The sequence below is a fragment of the Sceloporus occidentalis genome, unplaced genomic scaffold (genome assembly GCF_023333645.1).
Source record: "Sceloporus occidentalis isolate IW3139 unplaced genomic scaffold, rSceOcc1.0.p SCAF_29, whole genome shotgun sequence".
NCBI lineage: Eukaryota > Metazoa > Chordata > Lepidosauria > Squamata > Phrynosomatidae > Sceloporus > Sceloporus occidentalis.
Window position 1 is genome coordinate 819,120 of NW_028317009.1, and position 20,563 is coordinate 839,682.

General features: G+C 41.2%; 1 protein-coding gene across 3 annotated transcripts in view; it reads right to left on the reverse strand.

The window, feature by feature from the left end:
* Positions 1–20,563, reverse strand: part of LOC149299084 (guanine nucleotide-binding protein G(o) subunit alpha) — a 61,190-nt gene that overhangs the window by 25,389 nt on the left and 15,238 nt on the right. For all 3 annotated transcript variants that reach the window (XM_089486530.1, XM_089486529.1, XM_089486531.1), the window contains exon 3: positions 7,101–7,242. In XM_089486530.1, the coding sequence (XP_089342656.1) occupies positions 7,101–7,242 (142 nt within the window). The remainder of the gene's footprint in view (positions 1–7,100; positions 7,243–20,563) is intronic.

Consider the following 20,563-nt stretch of genomic DNA (forward strand, 5'->3'; position numbering starts at 1 on the left):
TTGGCTGAGGTTGTGAAATCCTTCCTTGACAGTGGGCATTCAAAGTAGGAATGGTTACCAAAACTGGTGACCCGTTCCCTCCAGTGCTGAAGCCAAACTTGGCTCCTGGAGTTTCTCAATCTTGGCAACCATTCCAAAGTATTTTCCATACCTCTATGTGAAATAAATTCCTGCTTGGGCCGCTTAATCGGAGGTTCCTGGAACTCAATGGAAATAATTCCTACCCTACAGAGTTCGGATCAATAAGAAAGATGGTTAGGTGTAGTAAATTGAAACCTTGTTCTTCACTCTCTTCTCCCTAATGTACTTTGTGATTTGCTGATGCTTAGTAAGTGATCTAGGATGTGAAATCCCTGCGGTCACATAATTTCCACCAACATTCTCTAAACTTGCTATTCATAAACGGATCTGCAGAGGCACGGGACTTCTAGAACAAAAGGTAATTGTCAGCTGGCCCTCTACATGCCTACGTTCCTCGCATGCGCACTGGGGTCCCATGGGCAGGGAGTTTGGGTGCATACTAAGGAGCACAAGTGAGGAACATCTACGAACTTCTAGCAGGTTAAAAAGTCAGCCTTACCCTAAGAAGAAGAACCGGGGCATCAACCCAACATTTTCCCCTAAAAACCACCAGTCCGTAGGGCTCTTTAGTAAAGCTTTACATTAAGGAGCCACCGTATGAACGAGACACTTAGCAGCTGCAGAACTGTTTTATTTAGAAGCAAATGATCTACAGATGTGCAACACTTGAGTTTCTTTGAAGGACCTTTAAACGGAGAATATTTTCAGAATTCTCGGCAGGATCAGGTTCTCAGAAAGAAAAATAAGCTATCTTCTGGTATCACACAGCGGGGTGACAGTGTCACTGGATCAGCGTGAATGATTACGAAGCCGTGGCCTGGACAATGGACTGTGTCTGTTTCTACAGCTTATGGCACTTGGCACGGTGAACGCCAACATGCTGTCACCTGTAAGAAGCTTGTATTACGCACTCGACTCGGAACATACAGAGCCCGCTCAGAGCGCCCTATTCCCAGGAGGATGATCCTTTAAAGCCAATGTATATTCTGTCCTTGCACAAACGAAAAGAAACCCTGCAAACTACTTCTGCCCCAAAAGGGGCAAAAAACATTTCCCAGCACCGTGTGTTTAACCCTGTTTGCGATCAACAGCACAAAGACAGGGGGAGCAATGGGTATGTGGGGAATATCCCTGCTCAGAAAACAGGCCCTGCGGATAAACCTTTTACGCCAGGCAGATCTTGTTAAACCTCCCTAAATCCTCCGTGCCTGAATACGCAGAGGTTTAGGAGCGAGCCTTCCGTACGGGGGCACCAATAAAATTCAGGATTTGTTCTAATCTGTATAAAAAAAATGGATTTCTACTACTGTTAAGAATAAAAAAAAAAAAATGGTGCTTTGAAATTAGCCATAGACTGTTGCAGGAAATCTTGTCGGACAGATGTATGCGTATATAAACCGTATAGCGAGTCCATCTGCTCCAGAGACCGGTAGAAGAGCACGATCACAGAGGCATTGCTGAAGACCCTATAGATGGCACACACAGGAGCCGTAAAGCTGCTTAACACGGGCGACTATGACCACGGTTAATGTCTACCCTTTAAGCATATCTGTAATTTACCCGCATTTTACAATCCAGAAAAACCCTTATTTCTGGTATCAATCAGAAATCACCATTATGAGTCTACTATGGAAACAGCCACCTCAACTATCTCTTCTCTAACACTAAGTTGCTGAATGTTGTTTGATGAAAACCAAAAGAGAAAAAGTGTGTAGATACTGGGTAAAACTGTATAAGACTGTAATAAAAATAATAACCAATTATTATATGTTTTCTATTGGTAAACAAAAATTTTATATAGTAATAAGACTAATAAAAATAACCATTATATGGTTTTCTATTGATAAACAAAAATTAAATATAGTGATAGAAATATATAAATAGGGCTTATGTAGAAAAGCATTCGTTAAGGAAAAGTGGTCGAAGTAGGCGAGTTTTAGGGCATGCCATTGGGGTTAGAATGATAGCCGCAAACATGCTCCTTCTACGTAACTTCACATTCACCTACATAACTGTAGCAGTTGCCAAAGTAACTAGTATTAAAATTAATCATTTTGTGACATTATGTTGCATCATATTTCAAATACACTCAAATAGCATTATTTGGTGACCAGGGGGAAGAGACCCACGAGTGTAATGTGCTAATCGTTAGACATCGCCTCATCTCGTTTCTAGGTTAGGACATAAAGTAGCTGAAGACCTGTAGTGGTAAGGTTCCACTAGATATGTTCTGACGTTGGTCCTCACGCTGTTAAAACTTCTTATCCTCCTCCAGATTAGAGTCTGATGATATATAAAGTCATGTAGAATATGGCATCACCATGCCTGCTACTATAGCTCAGGTGTGTTACTAGTGCTTATCCAATTTTACTAGCATTGTGATCATGAATCCCAATGCGTTTTGAGCCCATTCGTTTTTATAGGGGTCAGTGCCTTCGTTCCTAAGAATAGATACAGAAATTTACCCCCCCCCCATCTAAATCTAGAATAGCACCATGTTGTACTTTGTCAGTCACACTGCACAAACTGAGAAACCAATTTTGGATTATAATCTCAGCATTACCAAATCATCTTTCGTTAAAATAGGCCTGTATGTTCCAACCAACAATGGGTTTGCTCTTCCCATTCAGCATCTGGCATCTCTATTTACTCAGACTAGGAGCCACAATCTGAAATAGTGTCTGGTGGAGGTTTCTAGGTTCGTTTTGAAATGTATACGTCTTTCTAGGTTCGTTTTGAAATGTATACGTCTTTCTAGGTTCGTTTTGTAAATGTGTGTGGAGAGGAGTGCGCATAGACAATATCTACAAGAGGTTTAAAGGTTTCCACAGAATAGCATCAGATGTGATTTGACCTAATGGGCTTTGACTGGTGCTTAATTCACAGATGGCACAGAATGATCCAGCGAGCAGACGCAACAAGTGCTCAGACCTGGCTCAAGGTCGTGGGAGAGGTCACTAAACAGGTCTGAGAACGTAGAGTGGACCGCTCACCCGTGTCTCTAATCCCAAGGCTGACGTGGTGTCCTTCATGAGTTATTTTATTCTTACAGCAGGTAAAACAGCTTTGCTAAGAAGACTTTGTTAAAACCGAAGAGACCGCACAGCAGATCGTGTTAGAATATCCAGAAGGCTATTTTAGACATATCTAACTTCCCTGCCGAGAGCAATGATGGGAGCAATTTCAGTTCCATCCACAGCTAAGACCACAAGGTGCTCCAGAGGGGACTAGAAGGGAAATGACATAGGATGACCTACAAGATCCATTTAGGAACCTCATAAGATATTTATCCGTTTACTTTGCATACTATGAGAATGGCCAGGCTTGAGATTAGCATCTTTTATGAAGAGGATCTGTCACCACAAACAAATTTGACTTTGTAAGTAGAACATAACTTCCAAATAAATTTAAATGCCAAGACATTACCATGCAGACCCATATGCAAAGGAGCCATTCCCCACTAGAATAGTTAATTTACATTTAGCAACACGTGTCACAAAGACAGCAAAACATAAAGAATTCTGGAAAATGTAATCATAGAACATACTTCTGTTAATTTATTTCATAAAATAAGTGAATATTTTAAACATTTAAAAAATCAAATGCAATCAGAAGAAAGCGATACCTTTACCATAACTGAAATGCAAAGTGCTCGGAGGGTGATAATTACTTTGGACGAAGATCGTGAAACTTTTGTACGCTTAGAGGTAAATATGAGAACTATGTTAAAAACCCTTTGACTTTTCGAATTACAAAAGTAAAATATTGCTTTGTTTCATGGTCTGAGCTAGTCATTCACCACTTTTTAAGGCTGCAATGACTATTCGTATAGCTTGACTAGTTTTTAGGTAAGTAATGGTGTATTTTGCTACTTGCGCATATCCGGGGATGTGAATCCAGTATCCAATGGGCGACCCTTTTCATTCTATGTAGCTTGACGAGCTGAGCCCAGAGTTTAGATTGGCCCATGCTTGGGTTTAGTCCACTCTAACAATGAATATTATGCATAATTGTTGTAATAGGATACGTTAGGATCATGGGGACAACGTATACAAGCTGTTTCGTTAAACCCATTCATGCATTGTAAAAGGTCAACCTCAGTGAGCTTCTTTGCCAGAAGGGCTAAGTTGGGTCTGCATAGTTAAAGCGGGAAGAGGAGACTCCAAGGTTGGGCCTTCATAACGCGTAGTAAAGTTGGTGAGATAAAAACACACACACACGTTTAGCGAGTAATCACACAGTGTCCTTGAGTCCCGCTGACAGAGTATTTTGACTCCATTGTTGATCACAACACAAGCGCTCATGACGGGGGGACATCATCAGGTCCGGACTGGCGCTTTAAGGCCAGTAGCCGCCGGATGACGTATGTGCAACCACAACATCTTTATGGGCAAACTCCAGCCGCCGACCGCATGCTGCAGTACTTGATCCAGCACCGAAGCAGGAGATTAGGAGCATATGGGGCGCTGACGGCCAGCCGTCCACCATGTAATTCCCCCAGAAGTAAAGTCAGGGCCTGGACAATATGACCATCTCATTGTTATTAGAAAATAGCAAATATTTTCGTAATTATGCCGATTCTATATACAATCAGAAGAAACGAGCCACTAAATATCTCACGCTTTATAAGTGAGAAAAGCAGAGCTTATTCTGACAACTCAGAAAACAATAGAGAAATGAAACGGGGAGTATTAAGGCAAAGAACATTACGCTAATGCCAGTAAACTTATCATAGTGACACCTTATTATAAGACACAGCTGGGAACCGCCGAGACCGGCTGACTGTGCAATACAAATCAATAAAGATGAACAAGTTCTGGTCAATGCAAGCTCATTTAGATTAAATTGCAGATATCTCCACAGAACTCAATGTCTACACAAATGGAAATGGGAAAATCCATGAACCGCCATCCATTCAGGTAAAGCTGCTCTGCTCAAAATGAAATTACTTTGAGTATTGAGGGCTTTTTAAAGTCACTTTGCCTCCCTCACCTCCCAATGCACCCTAAGATTTAAAGGGGCTCTTGACTCAAATGTCCTGCATGTGAACCATTACCCTACCTACTGAACACTGAGAAAAATATAACACAATAAGTCTTACTACATATGGGGGGGTCCACCAAGAAAGCCCGACGTGACCCACGATGGTACAAAGCCATGAAACACTTGGTAGTATTAGGCGCCAGGAACCATGTCACTGTAGACATCAAACCTCTTTTAGGGACCAATGCTAGTGGGCAACGAGGACATGTCCAGCTCCTGCATTAAACTTTTTATAGGCCCAGAACTGTCTCAATGGTCAGATACCATTTCCCTTAACAGAGATGGTGCATCGGGAACACATAATGCACATGGGTAATCCTAGAATGCAGAAATGACAACACGGAATGGGTTTTTTTGGGGTGCTCCTTACATGGGGGCTGAAGCAATGGTGCTACCGGTACTGCAACGTTTATTCCACCCCATGTTCAGATATTATGTTGAGGATAACAGACAACCAATTTTAACTGTACCCTGTAATGTGACTCTTCTGGATTTGGCCATTTTATGCGGCAAAAGGATTACATTGTTAAGAGCCAACCCCACTAGACTTCTGCTCCAAGAATAGCTTGGATTATGCTGTATAAATGATGTTTACATAAGTGACATTTCTTACAGGTCTCTTCACTGAGGGTCCAAATGTATATGGGACAAATTGTGGCGGCCACACCGATTCTTTTCTTACCAACATACCATAGTTTATAATTCATACTTGAATGGGGCTGACTCAGTTAAGAACACTTACGTTTTGTGTAACTCTAGGGACCGATGATCCAACCTTTGTTATGAGCTACTAAATGGTTAATTTTCTGTAATATCTCAGAGCTGGTCTCATATATGCCATCACATGTGGTTTGGATGCGGCCAATATCAAAACCACACAAAGTTTATGTGTTACGTGTTATGTGTTTAGATCCTCTGATCTCTCTCTGCTTCGGATTAGACAGAGAGGTCATTTCAGTTCAAGGCACACAGTATGCTGTTCCTTCTCATGATGTAGGATTGGGAGGGTGTTACCTAATCATTACAAAATGCATCTTGTGTTGGTCTATACAGTTCAGAAAACTCTGCACTGAAATGGACACTGTGCACTGATCAAGAAGACAAAACGGGATGTTATGTGGGTGGACTGTGACATCATTATACTTCACATTGTGGGGGGAATGTGACATCATTAAACTGGCACATACTGTAGGTGGAGTGTGATGTCACCAAACAGACCGATTTAACAGCCTAATACTACTCCCTTGTGCTTGGAAACCTTTTATAAGGTACTTGAGGTTTTAAATAAATACAACCCATTCATATATGGGTTTGAAAATATAGTCTAAAAAAAACCAAACTCCTGGCTTTTTCAAACTGATGATAATTAATGTTCCTTCACAAATAAAAGAAGATTGTTAATAGAATATGTGGCTTCGCTGCTACCACGTAATTAATCATGTCCTAGAAGATCTCTATTGAAATGGTTGAGTACTGATGAAAAATAACTTAAACAGACCCAATGAGCTTTTCCTGCAATAAGTGCTTGGTTGGCTCTGTCCAGAAGAGGTAAATCATTAAAGATTCTTAAAAGTGGCCTCCCCAATTAATCTATGCATTCTGTAGGGCTGGCAACTCTTGCAGGAGAAATCCAGGTTGGCCCTTCATGGTATACACTTAAGTCTGTTGAAACCACAACTCACTCATGACTTAGTGAAGATTCCAGGAGTCGCTTTCAGCTCAAACCAAAGGTGTACAATCTGTAAAAAGATCAAGGGACCAGATACACATATACATATATGTATATATAGATATACACAACATGAGAGGCATAGTAAGTCCAAATCAGCCATTGGCCCTAATGATTCTCAGTCAAGCATTGGCCATAATAGATGGCGACCAGCGGCTCCCCCACTTGCTCCCGATAGAACGCTCCACCAGTAGATACATTTGACAGATGTTTGGTGGATCATAACCAGAGTAAAAGCTAGACTCACCCTCCGTTCCTTGTCACCATACTCAATGCCCAGGGTGTCCATAGCGCGGACGATGGCTGCCAGAGATTGGATAGTGTTGCTATAAACCACAGGTTTATACTGCTTGACATCCTCGCCCGAGAATCCATCCTCGTGAATAATCCTACAAAGGAACAAAAACCTTGCGTCAGAGAGGTTTTCAGATGGTCACACATGTCTCCCACGAGTGGTTACTCTTTAGGTAGAACTATAATATCACTGCTACGAGAGGACAAGCTGCACATTTTTTTGGTATTATGTTGGTTTTTTTTTAAACTTAAGTACTCCGGCTCACGTTCCGTAGAACAGAATATCACAAACAACCTTAAGTGCTTAAAACAAGGAAAGAACCACAAGGAATGGCTCCTCCTCTCCAACCCCAATCTTTGCATACATTATTAATTTCACAGAATGTCCTATTAAAGCGAGTGAATGGGGCAGGTCAGATTACAGGAAGCCGGTCCATCAGCGTGCATCAGTTAAGAGGTTTTATATAAATGTGGATTAATGGCTGCATTGGAAGTGCTCTCAGACCACTTAAAACGTCAATCTCTGATTTATAGCTATTTAGAGACACCGTATAAATCAAAGCTAATCATATCTGCAGTTAGGGCTCAGAAGACCAAGTCACAATTAAGGGTAATATACAAAACTCATGAGATTTCGGAGGTCCCTCAGTCACAGTGCTCCGATTCCTTATTGTCTATTTACACAAAAGGACAGAACCAACAAATATCGTGTTGATACCCGGCAGAGAGAGTTCGGTGATACCGCTATAAAAAGTTCTCGAAGGGACAGTGCAACTACCCTCCTCTTCCATGGTCTGACATTGCCAATCAGTGGCAGGAAAGCACTCCCCAGAAATCATTGGGGGTGCTTGCCGCGCATGGGGGTTTGAATAGACCCTGCCTGCAGCATTTGCCGGGCCAGTCATCTGCCAAAAAAACAGCACATACGGTGGGATTCTGTAGACCCCCCACTCATTTGCAAAAGCAACACCACATGATTTTAAAGGGGCACAGCTAACACATGATGGCTGGAATGTCCCTTTAAATGCTATGTCAAGCAATCGGCAGGCAAGTTATTTTACATGGTCGACTGCTGAAGCAAGCAATTCTGCCTGTGAAATCAGTTCCATTGATGGGTAAAGACATTGTTTACCTAGCCCCGGAATGTGCATTGTAGTATTTTCCTTAATAAGGTGTTTATCATTCCTCACACTTTAGTGTCTACCTATCCCTGAACAGCCATTTCCACTCCTGAGCGAACGCGCACAAACGGCATCATTCATAACCACACAGCAGGAGAGCGTATCTTGGATTAATATGTAAAACAGATGAACGTAGTCACTTCATTTCCCAGTAGCTCATAAACATGATAGAATGTGCCGGCTGCATAGCTGCGCCATATAAATATAAGGGGCTAAAAAATGAAAAACAAATACACACGCCCTCTTAATGCTATAGCTTATTTATATTCTCGAGATCGCTGTTCTACAAAAAGACGTCACTGTTCAATAAATGCCAGCCTGAAAGACTAGATATCTAGACCCAGGGAAAAAAAACTAATTATATATAATACATCCAAAGGGGTTAAGGAAAACATTTTGCAAGAAATAATAGTTTCTACCAAATGGCTTAAGTTACTTAAAATGCACTGGAGGGACCATTATTTAGAAGAGCTGCGTAGAAAATGTTATTTTGGAGATAGAACTGCTGAGGTTGCAGCTGTCATCCCCAAACCCTTTCACACGCAAGACTTTCCGCAATATATCTTTTCGAGCAGATAAAAGATCGATACTGGTGGGAGTCCAACATGATCCATCAGGGCTATTATTCAGTTTAAGAAGTTTTCGAAAGGTTCAAAGAACGTACATCACCGCGAAAGCTATTGTCTTCCAGACTGGTGTTGAGTATTATTGTGGTGCACAACACAACTTTTTGTCCCAATTAGATACGGAAGACCAGTTATCTGACCGAAAAGCCGGGGGAAAGGGAATTTATGGTGCAATGGAGGAGCTGTGAGTGCGCAGAACTGCTTATGGAAGGATTTTGGGAAGCGAGACAATAAAGGGCTAGAGGTGAAGCAGATAATTTGACAAGCTCTTCATGCATTTCACACATGTATCTTTGGCATTTTAGGGCAATCTGCCACCTGTTTGTTAATCACTTCCGAGCATCGCAGATACTTAACATAAATTAACACTACTTAAAGGTAAATTTTAATCTAAAATGCTTAGTTTCTCATCTGCATCATGTAAATGGGCTTCAGGAAATTCATCTGCATAACTTCTTCTCGTTGTGTCAAGGCATAGCCTGGAACCCAGCTTCTGAAGTAAAGAAAACAACATCGCTGACCATGGAGTGGGTTCGCAGTTTCGCACAATTAAAGTCTGTTGTGTTGTCTATATGGCTCCTTCATGACATGAGTTGTAGGAGTACACAATTTGAATGGTCTATGTTGTGTGTCTGGAAGGCTTTAGTGGTCTGCAATGAGAAGACCCCTGAATCTGGATTAAACCATAAGGAAGCAACGGGATAGCTTTCCAAAACTCATGCCAATAGATTTAGGGTGACATCAGGTATACCTTGGAACTCTCCAGGTTAAGCACTCTTTAGGTCATGTTCCTCTTTCTTTGAATAGGGAAAGGGGCATTTGACCATACCCACTCACGACCGCCCCACCCCAAAACAAAGTTGCTCGCCAAAAGAGGGGGAGAGAATAGGGTAGCTCACCCCAGGAAACTCCCAAGTATGTCTTCCCTATGGTCACGTATTAACCAGAATCCAGCTACAGATAAACAATTAGAATCCAATGAAGTATAAAATAGAAAATGCAAGTAGATCATCTGTGGTCTGACCACTGTTACGCGTACTGATGCACCTACCAAAAGCATGCTGCAAGCGATGGGTAACTTGTAGGAGACATCATGCCACTACATGAATTTGTAAAACACTGGAACTAATGTACAAAAGTTAGATATCCGACGACAACCAACTATTAATGGGAAGTGAAAGTGTCAGAATAAACTTCAACATAAGTAAAGAAAACCTATTCAGAGCGATAAGGAGCTGCTAAAAATAACATTTTTTTAGAAAGACAACCATTAGCTGTGATGTCACTACATTAGACAAATCTTATTCCCACGCCAAGGGGAGCTTGTGAACGGATGTTGTGAGACTCTCAACTAAAATACGGAATACATGAATTGTAGCATAACTCCAGAATGAGTGACAGCAAGCCAAGTTGCCAACTACCATGATCCAACCAACATAACACCAAGGACCAGATGCCCCCTTTATCAAGGGAGACTCACATGCATGATAAAAAAGGACATCTGATGACCCCAACAGGGACAGGTTCTTATTGACAGGTACGTGACCATGTGTCCTTTTAAGATGGAAACCTTTATACAAAAAACGTCCTTTAGGGTCACTCTAACATGTAAACAGGGTCATTATTCTGCTAATTTTGCCATTAAGGGTATTTGTAGCTGCCATCTTTGTCCCGTAAGTACAACTGCTGCCCACATCTGGCGGCCATCCCCATAATCCCAGTGGAGGAAAATGTTTGTTATTGCACCCCAACTGGATTTTAACTTGACGTCTTTTTTATTTGGCGCCTGTAACATTGTACCCAGTGAATTGGCTGCTGATTTGCCGCATATGCATAGACAATAAAAAATGATTGCCTGGGAAGGAAGGCGGCTTGGATCTTGCTGAGTGATCATTTCTCATCTCCATATTAAATCTCCAAAAATTACATACAAAAATATCACAAAAATACAGAAACCTATCCCGCTCAACTTTACCCAAAATGACAAAGCTAATTTACGTTCCGACGTGGGTACTTGCAAAGAAGAGCAGATTATTTATAATATTCTGCTGGAGAAGCCTCTACAAGTACACGCTAACTCTTCAGAACATCTTCTTATTGAACATTCTGTTTTAGATCTGCACTATGTTCCTTACACTCAACTACCCACTCTTTATAAATGAAAGCCAGGGAAAAGGTGGCGTGGTGGGGTCAGCCCTCGGCCATTTTTACAAGACTATATAAATTTTACATGCTGCTAATTTGCACATATAAAACTCTACTCTGCAGACTATAAATCATGGCAGGGACTTCATAGCCAAAATCGTGAATAATTACCAATTAAACACAAATATAACCATGAATTAATTTCCTGCAGTGAGAAGAGAAAGGCAACCTTATGCCGGACAGTATGTCGGAAAACTGGCTTCATGTGAAATATATACAGAGCTGGTCCAAGATATTGAAGGGCCTGGGTCCAAGGATGAAATCCTAAGATGTATATATCAGAGCATCGCACCCATAAGGTGTTTGTGTGCGTCAAGGCCTTGGAGAAAGGACAGTTGAAAATAGTTATGGGAACCTTATTCTGCAAACTGTTCTAAACCAGACTCTGTCTGAGCCACAGAACTTTTACATCTGTCCTTTGAACTGTGTATTAATGCCATGACAGGCGCATCGTCGAGATAGGGCTTGGGAAGGACACCAAAATATTCTCCCCCCACCGTACCCAATAACGGAGACCACACAGATATGTTGGAAAATAATTGTCCACAGCTTTATTATAAACCATAACAAAATAAATATATTAACATATATATGTATGATATAAACATATATAGTCATAATAAGTCATTGTCCACAACAAATAACACACAGTATAACCGTCACACATCCCCAACATGTCAACACATAGACAATGACCCCCAAATTATAACACATAAACCTCACCATACGAGTGAGGTGCACACTAACACCAAACCAACAGTAGGGGCATACCGAGATACCCCTACCACCCCAGGTTCTGAGCCACGAACCAGCTCGAAACCTACCAAACGAACCAACCATACCAACCAGACAACCATAACCAACCAAAACATCCCCATTCTACCCCCCACCTAACCAATCCAGCCCCGCCGCTGTGACCAAGCGAGGCAAAAAAGAAAAACCAAAAACAGGGAGGGAGGGTGGGACAAAAACAGGTAAGTGGTTCAAATTAATTGTGGCAGGATCTAAAATGTCCGCCTATATATACCCAACCAGGAAAACCCCACCTACAAAGACTACCACCAATCCCAACCCATTACAACCCTTAAAGCCCTCCTCCTAGCTCTGTCAAGGCCTGCTCCGCTAAGCTGCGCTGCTCCTCTGGCTACATTCTAATGAGATCCTGGTTAGAAAATGTGTGCTGTATGACTATTTCAAACCAGAATTCCTTCATTAGGTCAATAAATGCAAAAGTCACGTACTAATGACATTTCGGTCCTGTATGCGTAGAAATACATCATTTTCTTTTGGACTAAATTAAGATTTAACCCCAATTTCATAACAGTTAAAACAATAAAGATAAATATCTCAATGTCAACCACCTTCCCAAGTTGCCCAGGTAAGGTGGCAGTAAACCTTCTATTAAGCGGGGTCACAGGTCAACTTTCCAAAGGTTGAGGTATCTGCGATAGATAATGGAATACTGTATGTTCCACGGAGTTAAAAGTCTCTCTTGATTCTGTCAGTTCTATATCCGTGCCAAGATGCTAAATTAATCAGCAGTTATTCTACGGTTTAGGCCCACTGTCCTTCAGCTTCGTGGTGGGCAACATCAGTGACAGCCAACGTGATGGGCAACATCAGTGACAGCTAACGTGATGGGCCGGAGTCGACTCTGAAGCTGGCAAACCTTCCACTGGCACATTATAGTCTTATCAGAGGAATTCCGCATGGGTTATTTTTGCTCAGTTAAATATAGGACAGGCAGATTAGATTCTCTAGTGCAATGTTCGATGTCTTTTCCCTAAACACATTATCCAAAGACTTCCGCTGGAGTCTGCAAAATTGAAGCCCTGAGGTGAGGAGAGGCTCTAGTCCGATTCGACAGAACAATACACAGTAGCAGAGTCTTTCAACGCTCAGATTGCAAGTCCTTGGGGGTCAAACAGACGAATGGAGGAAGGGAATCAATTATACCGAGTTCCACATCCAGGAGAAAGATCATTTGAAAGGCTGCTGCCCCTTATTTATCACGGTGGCATATAAATAACGAACGGCCCGAAGGGCTGCACTGGATTCTCAAACGCACTTATAATTTAACAGCTTGTTAGAAACAGAGACGTTGGGCTGGTTGCAGAATCAGAACATCTGGACCGATCTAGAGCTGGCACATGACAACCTGATTGCTCACAGAGTACATTTCTCTTCAATGAAAACAACATAACAAACCTTGACATGTGTCCAGAAGACATGGTTTTGGTTAAAATTATAGTATATGAAGACAAAAGAAAGTTCCAAATTTGGTTGAAACATAATAAGCGTACAAATTCTCCCAGACAAAATATATAAACCCTGACGATGACATGAGAAATGACGTATGAGAAAACAAATGGATTAGAGTTCGCCGCAGAAGGGCTGTGTTATTTGCACAGTTTTTGTGGTTCAGTTTTTGGCAGCGCTTTGAACCATGCTGACTGGTCAATGTGTGTCCTGCCGGCCTATGTATTCCTCTTCTACCCCTACATCCCTCAGCCGCCCCAAATGCATGTTTGGTTTTGTGCAAACAGGGCAGCCGACGATCAGCCAAGCAGTACTTTATCAAAAGCGTCTTCTCTCATTCTCCAGAAGATGCTTTTCATGTAAGAATTTCACACGTAAAGGGACAAGAAGACCTGAAAAATATTTATTAATGCTAAACATGCTCCTAACCCCCTCCCAAGCAGCCTGAGCAATGAGCTCTTTAGTCTACAGAAGAGAAGACGTTATCTTGAAAGCATCAATATACTCTATTGTATAAAAAACAAAAAACAACACAATTTTATGATACTTGAAATAGGAGTCACCAGTCAAGGACCTGCAAGTACCATGGAGAGTACATATAAAACCAGGTCAGTAAACCATAGATCACTTAACCCTCTATAGGCGAGGGATGGTGGGTGGAGATTGGGAAGGAAGTGGGCAGGAGTAAGCAGGAAGTGGGTGTCACCAAACACCGCTTCCCTACCCGGGGGGGGGGAAATAAAGAAGCTGACTCAGAGACGCAGGGAAGCAGCGCTTCACCCAAAGGTTCCAGGTCAAACGCTGGCCGCTTCCAGGTGTGATGTTATCACCTTGTAATATCTCCATGACTGCAACCACACACTGCGAGCGGTCAAGCGTACAAGAAAATACTGTAAAGCGGCATAATCAAGGCATTTCAGGACATATTCCCGAGATGACGGGGTGAATAGTTGAATATTCGTAGTAACGGGTCCATTAAATAAATAGTATTCTGCAACCATTTAATCTGTCTTGCTTAGAATACTGCCAGTGCCAAGATATAAAAGCAAAAATGAAAGGTATTTTAGGGCCTATAAAGCACAATGAATGCTATAAATTACGCCAAATACATAAAGAAGAATGCCGTCAATGACAGAATCACAAACACGTCAATGCCCTTTAAACAACCAGGTTGGAACAACACCGTAAACAATTGGCACTGGTAGTAACAGGATGCCAATGCGCAACAGCGTTGGCTACACGATACGAATGGAATGACTTAAACAAGCTGTTAATTCCAAATTAGTTATATTAGCCACATTTTGTAATATTTTTTTTCAAAATTTAGGCTCATGCGTTAGTATCGCAGCAAATGTCTCCTACGGGGACTGCAATGGACAAAACAAAATATCACACAGGGGAAACAACCAAAACGATCTAAATAGGTGGCAATAGAGCTGTATGAAAAGTAAAATTTTCTTTCCACGGGACTATCCGTGATTATATTGTCGCCACTTGTAGACGTAGTGTGGCAAAGTAGACCCACCACTAATGGTAACCAACTGAACGGAAACACGCAAGAGAGCAACCAAGTTTCTGCAAACACGAGTAAGACAGAAAGCAGCTGCAGGGTCACGATGAACTATATGTCCAGGTAAGGATGAACCGTGTGGAAACGTGCGTGTCGAGTAATTTTGGCAGGTTACGGCCGGTCATCGCCAGCTTCACAGGCAAACTCTCTCTCCAGGGTAGCGTGTGGTTTTATAGAAGGTAATAAACATCTTTGAATGCCTTCCTCCCGTGAAATGAAATCTATATTTTTTTTGTCAGTGCTGTGAGGCTGATCTCAGAGCTTCCCGACATCGGTAGCAGGCTGCAGGCTTCTAGGGGGGACACCAGACATGAACTTCCATGATCCTCACAGTATTAGGAATGTGATTCATTTAAAAGGCACGCAAACAGTCAACCCAGCCGTAAACAGGACTATTCTGTGGCATCTGGCCAACAGTGGGGCTACCACCATTAATCTGAATCCTCAATCACGCCACCCCTTGTCACAAACTGAATTAGAACATTAATTACTGTTATCTAAAAAATCACTGCAGCTTCCAATACATTCCTTTGTCTGTCTTTGCTTCTACCAGATTAAAGGTCTTCATTTTGCAGAAGAAGAAAAAAAAAACAAACAAAAAGCTAAAACTGATCCATCTGCTCCGACCTCTTAACTACTATTGGCCGCCATAAATATATCTGACATACTGCTGAACAATGTCCTCATTAATTAATAGTATATATTTGGATGTCTTCCTCATATGAGCAGACTTGATCTGGATTATTATTTGTTGAAAATGTGGAAAAATCGGTGCAATCAAGCAATATGATTGGTGGATGTCGGGGTGTCGTATACGTATAGAGTGCCAATGTAGCCAGTGCATTTATTCGCTGCAAAAATTGGCAACACACTTAACATATTTTGGAATCTTTATGGTTACTGGCTGTTGGCTTTTTAAAGCATTTACTAGTCTAAGTTTTAAAACATGATACGCTGTAGAAGAACGAGACCCACACATTTACGGATCGTACAATAGGGGGGGTGGTAGCAATTAAATGTCTCTAATTTGCCATTGTACCACTCCACTGAACTGTATCATGTCACAAGTAAGAGATGGGTTGGAATCAATGTGTCACAGGCAATAATTGTAAATCAACAGAGAAACAGGATACCGTCCAGAATTTAGTGGTATCCAACCGGGAGTTTGTTTTTTTGTTTAACTAATTACCTTGCCACCATCTACTAGAATCGGGTTTACTTTCTATAAAAAGATCACCCACTTATTCTAAGTTATATATGATCTAGGCAACAAACATGTGCCCCCAAGCGATCATGTGTCAATTGCATGTAACAGGCAAACAAGCACATGGAAAACCACCTCCTAGGAATGAGTATGTGTCGCATAGACATGATTGAGCATGTGTTGTTGATGTGATATGATGCGTCCCTGTAGACCTTGATACCCTGATCTAAGGCACAATTTACAGCTCTCGGGGGGATAAACTATATCCCTAGCGTCATCTTCCCTGCCAGTGGGAACAAGTTAAGAGTTAGGAAGGAATTCCCAGGTTACAATCTGGCAGGTGTCTCATAAAACAATAAAACACAAGTACTCTGATTGCAGAAGCTCCCTGGAGAACATAGACCAGCAACCTGGGTTTTTTAGCTCAAGATTAAATACAACTCGAATGATCAAGTAAAGGATTATGGGAATTGTAGTCTATGAGCAGTATGGGGGCAGCTCCTACCATACCTTCTCATTTACTGATGTTAAAGAGGAACAAGATTCTCTTTTCTATTCCCCAAAATTGTATTTTTAATTTATGTTGGAGCCCACTTTGCATGGACTCCAATGTTTTTTTGTTGGATGCTAATAGGAACAGCAGAGAAGCTTAGCCCCAATAGACGAGAATGGGATTTCTACCAAGCATGTGTGAGATGCATACCGGGGTATGCTCCCTGCTTCCAGGGGGGCAGCTGGGGGAGGCGTTAAACGAGACTGAAGAACTACTATGCCATTTGCATGCAGTAAAAGGTACTGGAGTCCGTGCACAATGTACTCCAATAAGCATTTGACATGACAATAAGGCCTTATAATAGGAGAGAGGAAGGACCGTGAACAACGGCCACCTTTGTATCTTTCGCATGTCAATTACACAGCTTGGCTCCTTGCAGAAAACTAAATGAATCCAATGTGATATGGAGGTTTGGCCTTAAATGCAATAACTCCAAGGAATACTCGAGAAACAATTAAACCTTGAACTTATAAGACCTAATTTGTATCATGAAGAACTTGGTCCAAAGCACCTCAAGGTGCTGCTCAAGTTTAGCTTTTACCACCGATGAAAGAAGCAAGTAGGTTAACAGGCATTCAAGCTGCAATACTCACTAAATACGCAGACAGAACTTATTATTCAGCTCTCAGAGAAGAAAGCCTGGAATTATGTTTCTAAATCTGTATGTTTCTCTTCTATTCTTTACAGCTTGATGTGAATCATCCGTTTGTGTGTTATTTAACTCGCACGCCTGGGGAGGCATTGCTGCGTTGGGATCAAAGGCTTGATTAGGGAATTGTTCTATTAAAAAGAGTAATAATGTAAATATATTGTTAAGAATAATAACGGATATATTGTTAAAAAAGAGGTGCTTGAATAGAAGATGCACGGAAATATGAAAACATATTAAATAGGAAATCAACCTAATATCAAGTGATCAGCTTCTGAGCAGCAGAGGTTCTTGATATTAGTACAAAAATATTATTGGCTCAACAAACATGTGAAATGGGATTTATACCCAAAGCCCGGAAGTAATGTCTGCAACCATTAGCTTTTCTATGAAGTAATGATTAAAAAATATTAAGAGATGTACGGAGAGGAGACGTATGAAGAGAAGTATCATGTATTCCTGCTTCTCCAACTTTTCTTAAGCCAGCGGTGCTATCACAAAGACCAACTGTCTTATTTCCAAGACTGAAATATAAAACCACAAAAATATAAAAAAAACAAATAAAATGTAACCATGCCTGATCTATTACCTGCTGTGATATATGTACTGTAGCAGAAGATGATACATGGGAGAGAACAGAAGCAAAGCAAATGGTCAGGAGTTTTCAACAGCTGTCCAATGTTGCTGATAGAGAGCACTCATTTTAATACTATAGTACCATGTTTGATACTTTTGATAAGGGAGCTTTTCTTGCAACATATGATTTTTCTGTAGCTGTTTGTGGTTACCATTTTTTTAAGATGTTATATAGAAGGAAAATAAATGTATATATAGAGAAAGAAAGTGAGGAAGGAAAAGGGAGAAAAACAAAAAAAGGAGCGAGAGGGAAAAGAGAGAGAGGGATAGAGATAAAGAGCAACAGAGGGGGGGAGAGAGAGAGAGATAAAGAGCAAAAGAAAAGGGGAACAGAAAATAGAGAAAAAGCAAGAGTGCAAAAGAGAGAGAGTCCAAGAGAAAGAACAAGACAAACAGCGAGAGCGCAAAGTATGTGAATGCACTCACTGGTTATGTCACGACTATGTAACACAAAACTATGTAACTCAAGAGTGCCTCTGGTGTGTACATGAAGTGACTGTGAAAAAGAGAAGTATGTAAGAATGTCCCATAGCTAATTTCTCTGAGGAGGACATGCACCCTTTCATCTTGCCTGAAGTATATAGAGGTTGCAGGGTACCAGCTGGGGTAATTCGAGAAATAATGTATTGGTTTGATGGTACAGCACAAATTGTAGTTGTAGATTGTTTCTCAGAATAAATTTTCCTCTTTCACAATAATAGCAAGATGGCAAAGCCAATATTGTTGCTAAAAAGGAGAAAAAGTCAAAAGTTCAAGGGGAGCAGTGCTTTCTGGGTATACTAAAGTGTTTCTTCAAAGTACTCAGTTTAATAATACGTTTCTGCAAGAGGGTGAGCTAGTGATGTCTCTTCTGAACTATTATCATCTGTATCGCCAAACCATGGACCAAAGGGAGATTATTAAATACTGATAGGAGTGACCCACCATCTTCAACTGATCCTCTCCTACATACCCAAGAAAGAACTCTATGGTCCTCTAGCAATGAGACCTCCTGCAGCCTGTAATGGCTTCCAGTGAAACCTATACATAAAACCTTCCTTCCTTATAAAATCCTCAGGACCACTGTGTTTTCCCTTACACTCGGCTTGTCTGGATAGTCGGCAGCTGCAGAGTTTTATTGGCCACATAGGGCCCTGTGATGTCAAAACAGCCAACAAGAAGCACCAGGGAAACAGCCCCAGACAGGAAGCTGAACCTCTCAGCTTGATCTCTCTGGACATGAAATCTCATGGGGGCAATTAATGAAGTCTACATCATTTTAATGTTTATTTTTCAAGAGGTGAGAATGACAGCAATTTGTTATTAATGTTCCATAATATCTTTCTTCTTCTAATTTCCTATGACATGAAGGCACTTACGGACAGGAACTTTGGACCAATGTGACAAATTAACTGGATAAGAGGGATTTCCAAACATGGAAAGTCTGTCAATGTTAGATGGGTGAACCATGACGTGATCAATTAAGAATCGCGACAACCAATCATTTATTGTAGCATATGCAGAACACCAGATCCTCCAACAGCACCATCTCAAATCTAATTCTAAGTTGCGTGCCATATACAGAAGACTTCAGTTCTAAAAACTGTGTTACAGTGCTTAAATAACCCATATAGTCCTGGTGGTATCCATGTAGATTTCTTGACCAGGAAGGAAGTGGAATCTGTCAAGGAGGAGGCAGGAGAATACCCTTTGTGTTACACAGGCCACAAAATGGTTAAAGAAAGGAGCAGTTAAGACATTAAAAGCCTTTGAGCCCTCAAAATTATTTGGTTTATTCAACATTCTACAAACGATTATATCACATCACATGATAGAATTACCGGGCCTGTTTACACAAGTGGCACGGATCCAAAACAGACTAAAACCACCTCCTCGGTCGGATTACAATGTCCAGCATACACCCATCACACTCGCTCCTTAATCTTCGGAGCAATCTACTCACTCCATGCCACTTTAAAGTAACAGTAACACCTCAAGTCAATCACTACGGAAATCAAGATCCCTGCCTAATATCTGAAACAGATCCTTGAGCTTTACTATCCCCTTATTTCTCAAATAGTTTAATATCCTTGCCTTCATCATCCAAACAAGAAGTTGATGCTAACTCAACATCCTGCAGAATTGATCAGCTTTATGAGAAGTATTGGTCACTTAGCCATCTGAAAAGTGACACGGATGAATACCCTATTCTACTGTATCTGGAAGATGCTCCAAAATGAGTCAGGTAGCAGGACTTTCTGACAAATAAACCACGGTAACAATTGCCATTAACATGTGAATGCTACTCAGCAAGGCAGCTCCCTGCCTATATAAGCGAGAGGCAGTAATAATACCCAGAGGGTTAAAATCTAAGGTTACAAATGTTATATTTCATTAATTTCCCATACTTCAACTAATAAGCAATCCACACTCGTCCAAAACACTGTTTCTGTGTGAGGCCCTTGAAATATATTCAATTCTGTATTTTCTGCAGCACGTCGTAGGCATTTAGAGTTGCTAGGCTGCTTGTAATTACATTGTTGCTTACCATAGA